Source organism: Littorina saxatilis, linkage group LG1 (assembly GCF_037325665.1).
Source record: "Littorina saxatilis isolate snail1 linkage group LG1, US_GU_Lsax_2.0, whole genome shotgun sequence".
NCBI lineage: Eukaryota > Metazoa > Mollusca > Gastropoda > Littorinimorpha > Littorinidae > Littorina > Littorina saxatilis.
Window position 1 is genome coordinate 102,845,214 of NC_090245.1, and position 10,464 is coordinate 102,855,677.

At 43.2% G+C, this 10,464-nt stretch overlaps 1 protein-coding gene across 5 annotated transcripts in view; it reads left to right on the forward strand.

Moving 5' to 3' along the window:
- The window catches only part of LOC138948254 (purine nucleoside phosphorylase LACC1-like), an 88,123-nt gene that overhangs the window by 76,477 nt on the left and 1,182 nt on the right, over positions 1-10,464 (forward strand). For 4 of the 5 annotated variants that reach the window (XM_070319776.1, XM_070319782.1, XM_070319790.1 and 1 more), the window contains 2 exons: positions 7,349-8,199; positions 8,717-10,464. The exon at positions 8,717-10,464 is cut by the window's right edge and continues 1,182 nt beyond it. In XM_070319776.1, the coding sequence (XP_070175877.1) occupies positions 7,384-8,199; positions 8,717-9,694 (1,794 nt within the window). In that variant the 5' untranslated portion in view covers positions 7,349-7,383 and the 3' untranslated portion in view covers positions 9,695-10,464. Of the gene's footprint in view, positions 1-2,144; positions 2,299-7,348; positions 8,200-8,716 lie in introns of those variants that run through there. The other variant, XM_070319789.1, reaches the window with a different exon arrangement.

Sequence of the window (10,464 nt, forward strand, 5' to 3'; positions counted from 1 at the left end):
ACAGGCAGGTAGGCAGGTAGGCAGACAGGCAGTAAGACAGGCACCAGTCAGACGTATCTGTTTGTGGCAAAACAACCCAGGGCCGGACTACCGGGGGGTTATGGGGGTTGCGCAACCCCCCCCTAGCCTAAACATGTACCTTACTTATTTAATTTTTTTTTTATTATTGCTTATTTTATGCCGTTTCATGCAAGGAGCGACCATTTTCCTATCTCAGAATATGACCTACCCATCAGCTTCAGGGGGCTTCGCCCCCTGACCCCCACAACCAGGAGGGGGTGGGTTCTAGGGTTTCCGGACCACCCCCCCCCCCCAGCCAAAAAATAAAAATATTGAATGAGGTATGCATTTCTTTATTTTACATTGAGTTTCAATTTTTGGGGTATTAATCAGTGACAAAATCTGCTGCCTGAAACTGGTAATGATCATCCTCAGAATGCACCAGATTGCACCATTTTGCATCCTTTTTTTCAAAATTTTCCGGGGGGGCATGCCCCCGGACCCCCCTAGCAAGCTAGGCGCTTCGCGCCGTCGGCTCGGCGCTTCGCGCCTTCACACCCATATCTTCACAATATACTTTTGAAAAAAACCAGTCATAAAATGAACTGATCCGCCCCTGCCGCCAGAGGGGACATCCCCCTGGGCCACAACAACCCCCCCCCCCCTCCTCTTCGCCTAGTCCGGCTCTGCAACCGTACTATTTTGAAGATAGTGTCTCGTTTACTCAGGCGGATCGGAACTCTCCGGTCATTTCACATCAAGAAAAACAAAAATTCACATTGCCCGCGGCTTGTTTCGTGCAATTTGGCATGTATTGAAAATCATGATAGTTTCCGAACGGATAATAGAAGTTCGTGAAAGCAGGATGTGTGAGGTGTACATTCATATAGAAGCTTTTGTTCCAACAGGAAGACATGTTCACATTTGGCACAGTTCAATTCCTGACGACCTTCCGTTAGCAAAACATGTTACAGTAAACACAGACAGACAGACAGACAGACAGACAGCTGACAGTTTGTGGCCGAAGAAACAAATTGATTGAAAATAGTGTTTGGTTAAACTGAGACTAATTGGAACTTCTTCTTCTTCTTCGTACGACGGTTGTGTCAGACTCGGAATCTGGAGGATGCCATGAACATGGACGTTCTTTCCAGGTCCTCCAGTGCTCCCCACATTTTGGTCCTCAGATCTGTTTGGTCAGGCCATGTCTGGATCCGCAGTTGGTCGAGGAGGGGACATGCTTGGAGACAAATCACACGGCTCGCCTCTTGATGAAAATTGATATTTTGAAATACATTGTATAACAGTTTCATTGGAATAGAAATAGACAACGAAAACGTGCTTGTTGCAGCATACATTTCTACAGGAGTATTTGTGACCCTCCACCACGAAATGAGTCACATGTCACCTTTGCATGATTTTCATATTTTTTACATTTTCCTAAAGAGTTTTTTATGCTCTATCTAGTGGTGAAAACCGTTTTAGAAAAGAACGAAAACTGGTTGAGTTATAAGCCTGTGACTAAGGTGACCCTCACACTGTTACCATGCACTCCCCGGACTTATATTAAACCTAGCGCAGAACCGCGCGAGGTGACATGCGACTCATTTCGTGGTGGAGGGTCACATTTGTTTTTGTATTTTAGTAAGACCGCGTTTTCCCTACTTTCGAACGACATGTTACAGTGGACAAACAGACAGACCAACCGACAGGAAGACAGGCATGTATGTTTCTGACCGAAGAGAACCGACCATTAGAAATTATTGTTTCGGATCTCTCCGGTTGTTCAACTGCAGGTGAAGGCCGAAGAAATCGCGTAGCCTCTTCATGAAAATTGACATTTAAAAAAAAATAAAAATTATGAGTTTCAAAATTGTGAGCAACAAACAGCACGTTTTCACAATTTTTACGGAAGTTTCCGATTGTACCTACAGGAAGACACTTGCGCCTTTTGGCACAACGACATTCAACAGTACATTGCATTGACTTGCATGGCGCTTTCGGTACATGCAGACCGAACGTGTATTACTTCCGGACTCACAGATGCGGAGCGTTACCCGCGTTTTGATTGGTCAGATGTTTAATTGTCACTTTGTCGTCTGCGTACTCCACAGCAAGATCCGAGTTTAACCACCTGACACGAAGGGATGATTAATAATGTGATCGTGATCGTGGAGAGGAAGGAATGTCAGTGGGTGGATCACAAGCATAAAAGATGATGATGTAGACCTGTTTGAATCTTGTTTCGGAGATAAGACAGGAGAGCTCGGGTTGTGCTGTTAACAATATTACTACTAAGTAAGTATAAATGCCAGTTTCACGATTTTGTGTGTGTGTTTACAACGTTCAATAGAACTGGGAAATAGTACCAATAAGTGAAAAAGAAAATAGTACTTTTGAAAGTTGAGTGAAGGAAAAATTAACTAACAGCAATACAAAGTATGAATTACTTTTTTTTAAAGGAAGATCTCTCATTAATTTAAGCCTGTTACCTTTGGTTTGCCTAAATTGTGTGTGTGCGTGTGCACCTTTTTATGTGAAAAGCTGAACGTTTCATTGTGCGTTCCTTTGTTAGTGTTTAAAAAAAATGTGTCTGATGGCTGTCTGATCGATACGTCAGATTTTTCTTGTTTGGATTGTTTGTGATTTAAAAGAACATTTTCCTTTTTTTCTTCTTTTTTCATCGGTTTTGTTGTGTACTTTCCTTTGTATTCTTATTTTTTTCTGTTGATTTTTGTACGTTAACTTGTTTGTCTGCTTCGTTCTCTTGCTCTGTCAATTTCTTCTTGTTCGTTTTTGCCCATTCACTTGTTTTTTTTCCTACGTTGCTTATTTTTTTTATTTCCTTTTTTTGTTTTGTTTGTAGGCACTTTTCGTTTAATCAGTCTTTTGTTTTTCTCTCCGTTTGTTGTTCTTTTGTATGATGCAGACACATGCTCACTGTTTCTGTACCTTTTTTAAATATCGGTTTAAAGTCTTGACAAGACAAGACAATGGCTAATCTTATCAGGCTACTGGCCTTTTTGAAGGTGGGGGGTGGGGGGTGGGGGGAGGGGCAATATTAAATGACAACGTTACTTGGTAAATAAGTAGAGCTTGAAAAAAAGCTTGACATGTTACGTGAGGTACTCAGCACCAGATACTATAGTTCTTCTTCTTCTTCAGCGTTCCAGAATTGTCTGGTTACGTGTGAGCTCGTTTTGCCCATTTGGGTTCCCCACACTATACTCTGAGAGCATAGTCAGCTTCACTCCGCTTTCGTTGAGTAGGCATGCTGGGTATTTTCGTGTTTCCATAACCCACCGAACTCTGACATGGATTACAGGATCTTTTCCGTGCGCACTTGGTCTTGTGCTTGCGTGTACACACGAAGGGGGTTAAGTCACTAGCAGGTCTGCACATAAGTTGACCTGGGAGATCGGAAAAATCTCCACTCTTAACCCACCAGGCGGCAGCGACCGGGATTCGAACTCACGACCTCCCGATTAGGAGGCCGACGTCTTACCACGACGCCACTGCGCCCGTCGGGTACCATTCACATACTCTTGTTGGTATCTTGATGTGTGCTCATTAGCAGCATCCTGACAGTGTCAACAGCCTTTGACACAGTCATACGCGGCAAACTTGCAGCTCATTTTTTTGGGCTTAAATTCAGAACAGATTTTAAAGCTTGACGAAACAATTAAACCAATAAAGAAAAAACTGAAAACAAGAGAGAATGTCAAAAAAGGATGAAAGGCTGTGCCAGTGCACATCAAACATGAGAAGAACGCTGACAGGCAAGTCGCTGCCCATTTCTCAGTGTCGTTTTTTTTCTTGGCAATTTATATTTAAACAAGATTTTAACAACTGCATGTATCACGCGAAAAAGTCCAAATTAGTAAGACGACCACAAAGCACAAACCTCTTGTAACTGGGGCTGAAGAGTACGCTCCCTGGTTATTGTTGTGTTCGATTGACTATCTGTAGCCTACTACTCCCACTATTTCTATTCGCTAGATCTGTGCGCACTGAAACTTCAGAATTTTTCTTTTTACAATACAACAACGATGACAGTATCAACAGTTTGTCTCTTCATAGTTCTATTTTTTTCTTCCTACAAAACGTAACTTATTTTTCTTCACAACTTTTCTTTTTTCGTTTCTGACACAGAGAAACACCCTTCGACTCAGTACAATTATAATCCCCTTACCTAAAAAGGCATCGGTGCGTTTGTTCACAGTAATCGTTAACACGATTTTAGCGACTACCATGCATGACCTAAAATTGTTCCGTTTTTAGAAACTTCGCTAATTGTTGTTTGAAAAGATTTGTATCTTCAGGAAGTCTGTACATTTACTACTGTATTAAGACTAGCCTACTTCCTTTACGGGACCTTATTTTTTCAGATGTTTTTAAGTCCTAAAATGAAGGTTTCGTTGAAAGACAAGTAGCCTTACCCTTCTTTTGAGGTTTCTTTCCCCAAAACATGTAAAAGAGTCAATCAATCAATCAATATGAGGCTTATATCGCGCGTATTCCGTGGGTACAGCTATAAGCGCAGGGATTTATTTTATTTTATTTTTATTTTTTATGCAATTTATATCGCGCACATATTCAAGGCGCAGGGATTTATTTATGCCGTGTGAGATGGAATTTTTTTACACAATACATCACGCATTCACATCGGCCAGCAGATCGCAGCCATTTCGGCACATATCCTACTTTTCACGGCCTATTATTCCAAGTCACACGGGTATTTTGGTGGACATTTTTATCTATGCCAATACAATTTTGCCAGGAAAGACCCTTTTGTCAATCGTGGGATCTTTAACGTGCACACCCTAATGTAGTGTACACGAAGGGACCTCGGTTTTTCGTCTCATCCGAAAGACTAGCACTTGAACCCACCACCTAGGTTAGGAAAGGGGGGAGAAAATTGCTAACGCCCTGACCCAGGGTCGAACTCGCAACCTCTCGCTTCCGAGCGCAAGTGCGTTACCACTCGGCCACCCAGTCTCCACTACACAAATACAGTCATGTTTGTGTTCCAATTGTTTCTTTCCAGGACGTAGCGTTGTTCCTCATTCTCTACTCGTATATCCGGGAAGTCCCGAATTCTTTCTCCATGATTTTGTTTTACGACCATTTTTGTGTGTTACGGGAACGTCATGCTTTTCTATTGCGCAAAACCCTCTGACGGCTTAGTTTTGTCCGGAGAAAGAAAGACATAAAGGAAAAACAGAAAATAAAACCACACCCACAGTTGATCTACCCAACTCTCTTTTAAAAAGCTGTTTCCTTGTATTATTTTGAACAGTGTTTTCGTTTGCCTGTTCGTGTACTTCTCCCCCCCCCCCCCCTCTCTCTCTCTCTCTCTCTCTCTCTCTCTCTCTCTCTCTCTCTCTCTCTCTCTCTCTCTCTCTCAGAAGGCTTCTGAAACCATCTGCGTCTGCCAGTATTGGCGTTAACCGGCAATAACCGGTATGTTGAAATGAAAAAAATACCGGAACAAAAATGGCTTCCGGTATGACGTACCGGTTGATTTTTGAAATACCGAGTTTTTTCGCTGGTAAAATAACAAAACCAGTACTCTGAGTTGGACTTTTACTGGTTCCAATGACCAACCTACCGTTTTTTTTCTGTTTGCATCATAAAAGTTTGCGTACCGGTTTGAAAGATTACTAGCGCCATCACTGGTCTCTCTCTCTCTCTCTCTCTCTCTCTCTCTCTCTCTCTCTCTCTCTCTCTCTCTCTCTCTCTCTCTCTCTCTCTCTCTCTCTCTCTCTCTCTATCTCTCTGTGTGTGTGCGTACGTGGGGGCGTGCGATCGTGGTCTTCTTTTGTATGTCAATTCTCAAACCTTTTAGAGACGACTTCTATCTATAGCTTATAGATCGGTTCAAGCCTTGTTGTTTTAGGGCGTTTTCTTCCATCTGCAGTGAGTGAAGAAACGAATGATCCTGTTTCTAAACCTCATCGGCTTCGTGTTTGTAAATGTGGGAATTACGCCAAAGTTGTTCCGTGGGCAGTATGAAGCACATGTGACCTACTAAGATAACTTGAGTCTCGTGATTTTATCAACATATCAGTACCCACTTTATGTGTCAAGGTAATAATTATGTAGTCCATTGTATTTTATTATTTGCTGTCTGACTAAGATACGTAATTAGAGTCACATGATTTAATTAACATATAACTCTCGATTTGACGTTTCAAGATTATACTTCGATTACAGTTTATTCTATGTTTTGTGTGAGTTTGTGTCGAACAGTTATATTGCCACGAACCGATCTGCGTGGCCAGATAATCCGGAAATACCTGCAGTGCTCGATGAGCGGAAACACTTTGATCTATCAGATTGTACTGATACGAACAAGTCATGAAAAAAGCAAACGGAAAAAATCTATGTCTACCCCTTGCCCGTATAAAATATGGTTCAATGTTTCCTTAGGGTTTATTGTATCCAGGAAGTGTGTTAGCATAACCCTTTCTTCTTCCTTTGTGGTTAGTACTGTTACGGGAACAGTCTGTCGTAGGGCCAGCGTGAGTAAATAGTGATATTGAGTCGTATTTTTAAGCAGGGACAGTTAGGCAGAGAAGACTAAGACTAAGAGAACTTGGTTGTCCGGTTTTTAAAAAACATATTCCAGATAAAAGACAGAGAAAAGGTGAGAGGTGCAGTTATGTGATTTGGATAAACAGATTGCGATTGTGATCCCTGCTACCTTTTGGGTTTGTAAAATTTCTCTCTATTTCACTTGGGCCTAAAAAAAAAAAAAATAGGTGTGGTTACGGTAACCCGACCTACCCTATTTTTAGGGGCCGACCCTATAACTTTTTATTACATTTGTCAAAAAACACACACAAAAAACGAGTGCAGAAAACGCAATGAAAGCGAAAGCGCTCGAGTCGCACACTTATTTTCCTGTCAAGTAGGTTTTATTTGTACACATTAGAAAAAAAAGTTAAAAAAAAATAAAAATTGATTGCCTACCTTCCTACCCTATTTTTTTTGGCTATGTTACCGTAACCACACCTTTTTTTTTTTTTGCCTTGTGTGGACAGAAAGACCAAGAGACGAAAACTCAGTGATAGACTGACCGACAGAACAGCAGATTTAATGGTAGACTGTAAAACAGCCCCACGGACAAGATGACCAAGTAGTCGTATGGTAAACAGGACCGATAGACAGTAAAGCAGACAAGATGACCAAGTAGTCGTATGGTAAACAGGACCGATAGACAGTAAAGCAGACAAGATGAACGGACGGAGAGACAGGCGGGACAGCAAAACCAAACACACGAGTAAACAAGGGTATTGTGCTTCATCTATCATGCTGACATAATCCTTATTATTTTTTTCTTCAGATCGTTGACCCGCAGGGCGTCTTCCTTGCGTCACGATGACTACCCAACAGCACCTCGCCCTCCTGATCGACCTTCATCCTCCCTCCAGCTCTTCTTCCTCTAGCCCCTCCCCGTTCTCCACCAGCACCGACAACCACATCCACCTCTTCAAAAACAAGATCAACGACCTTCTTGTCAAAGATCACCAAGCCTCCTTCATCAAGGTATACGTTCTGACCTCATCAGAGCACTTCACACGTTTCGATCTGAACGAGGTCGTTCCCAGCGATGAACGAGTTGAGGCAGCTGTCTTCAGAGCCGATGACAAGATTGCCAGTTTCTACGAGGCCAAACAGAAGCTGGACGACATGGAGATCAGGGAGATCAAACTAATCTGTGATGACACCAACAGACCTTTCTGGGACGACATCTGCAAACTGTTGTTCACTCCCGTTCACAAGTGGAGCGTTGTGGCTGCTGCTGGTTCCACTGGGGACGGAGAAGGATCATTTCTGACGAACCTGTCAGGACAAATTCGGAACGGCTCAAACGGAACTGCAGACAATACGACGCATGGATATAGTCAACAGTCTACCTCTTCGAAGAACCAGAAAACCGCTCATCCCCCTTCTGGCACTACAAAGGCTCAGGTTCAACGGTTTCTTCACACACTGCCGTCGCTATTGGGTGCTCCTGAGGTGAACAGGTCGAATATCCTGCCTGAGCTTGGGTCGGGCTTTGTGCACGGGTACAGCACGCGAAGGGGTGGAGTGACGACGGTACCCACCCTGTGTTCCATGAACATGGTCTACACCGACCTGAAGCCTGACTCTCGACTCGTTATTGACGAAAACAGAAGACGCCTTGCCTCGGTGGGTCTACCGTTTTATGTTACTGTCCCTTTTCTTATTTTACTATTATCAGTTAGACAGACCGATATGTTTACATATTAATCGACTGATTGATGCCTTTGTGTCTGTAACCATGTTCTGTTTGTTGTGCTTTGCGGTGTAGAAATAAGCTGAGCTTACTTGCTTTGCCTGACATCATACAGCCCAAACAAGCTAATTAACTTTGGCTGATAAACTGAATGCTGACAAATACGATTGGTGCTCTTTGTCGTGAAATCGTTGACCTATGAAGCTTGAGGGACCCTTGCTTTTGCTTTTGATAGAGTGTTTGAACTGTTGTAAGAAATCTGTGTTCTTTTTCCATAGCTCCTGAATTAGCCATAATGTAAGTAAAACGGGTGCCAAGCTTTACAAGGATGTAGGTCTCAACATTCATACTTCTCGTTCTTAACTTTCCACGTTTATCTCATGAATTAACGCCCCAAGAAAGCATGTCTTAAAACCCCTTGTGCTCACGCTACTCGCTATATTGTTACAGGTTGGAGGGTTCGACTACCACAACTTCCACATCACCAGAGTGGAGCACGGACACAGAGTGTGGGTGGTGGGGGAGGACCAGCCCCTCAAGTTTGACGCCCTCGTCACCAACCGCCGTGACGTCACCATCGCTGCCGCCGGCGCCGACTGCATCCCGCTGCTCTTCGCCGACCCTGTTGCCATGGTGATCGGGGCTGCCCATGCCGGGTGGAAGGGAACTGTTGAACGGGTGGCGGCGTGCGTGGTGAACACCATGAAGGAGAAGTTCGGGAGCAGACCAGAAGACATCCGGGTGGCGATGGGCCCTGGGGTGAAACCGGGGTGTTTTGTCGTGCCAGTAGAGGACGTGACACTGTTCACTGATATCCACCCGTCATGCGTTTTGGAGACTGCTGACACAGAGTCTCACAAGATCGACGGAATCTTCCAGCAGAGCGTGAGAATAGGACGAGGTGAGGGAAGCGTCCATGAGGCAGTACAACACACGTCAGCCACGGGGGATCAGCGGAAGTGTGAGAAGGTTGAAAGGAACGAAGCTAATGCACGCGAAGAACAGAAAGGCGGGAACACCTTGGATACTAATACAACATTAACGAAATCTCCGCAAGCTGTTTCAGTATCCACTTCCAGCGAGGGTGTAGATTCCGTGTTGAAGAACTGCAGCACCGTCACTTCTGCCCCTGGTGGGACCGCCGAGACTTCTCAGTCGGATTTTCACGTAAAACTGATCCCAACAGAACAGCTCATGCCGAGGAAACCGCGCAGCCCTAAAGACCCCAAGCGACAGTGGGTCTTTGTTGACCTGCAACTGACCAACTATCACGTGCTGCTTCAGGCGGGGGTGAAGGCCGAACACATCGACATGAGCACCTCTCACTGTACCAGGTGTAACACTGACTTGTACTTTTCCAACGAAAGGGATGGCTTTCCCTTTGGGAACCAAATCGGCTTTTTCTATATGCCTTCTTCTGTTCAGTAACAGAATGATCACAGGATATAGGGAAGAGAAGGGGAGTGGGGTGTGTGTGTGTGTGTGTGTGTGGGAGGGGGGGATGACGTGTCGTAAGAATAATTTGATGGGCATTGTGTGATTTCAATATTTTTATAGTGTTCTATTTAAATAATGTGTTCTAACCAGATGAAAACAGCTCACATCATTTACTGGACCTATTTACACTAATAATTATACGTTTTAAAATAAAACAAAACCAACAATCGTTACATTCCTCATACGTCGTTGATGAAAAAGTACCCATCGTTCTATGAGACTATGTAAATGTCTATAATTCAGTCACTTTTTGTGTCACTTCCGTAAAATGTCATGACTTTGTCACTAAGGCATTGTTGCACGTGCGTACTATAAATTGCATGATTTTGTTCACAAACAACAACAGTAAAAATGAAGTTAAATTTTTAAGCGGTAGAATGCTAAAGAAAAATCCTTCATATGATGTAATATCCAGGTTTTGATTCCATATCATAGCATTATAATTATGTCGCAGAAATTGAAGCTGTTTTATTTAAAATTCAGTCAACCTTCCATAACAAAGATTTAGAAAGCTCTGACGCGCAGGTTTTGATTCCATTTCATAGCATTGTAACCGGCTGTCGCAGTAATTGAAGCGAACTTTTATTTAGAATTCAGACAACCTTCTATAACAAAGAAAGCTCAGACACTCAGGGTCATTTTGGTCAGTACTTCAACTTTAATCCCTTTTGTTTTTGAGTGTTTTGTGTGTACTTCATGTC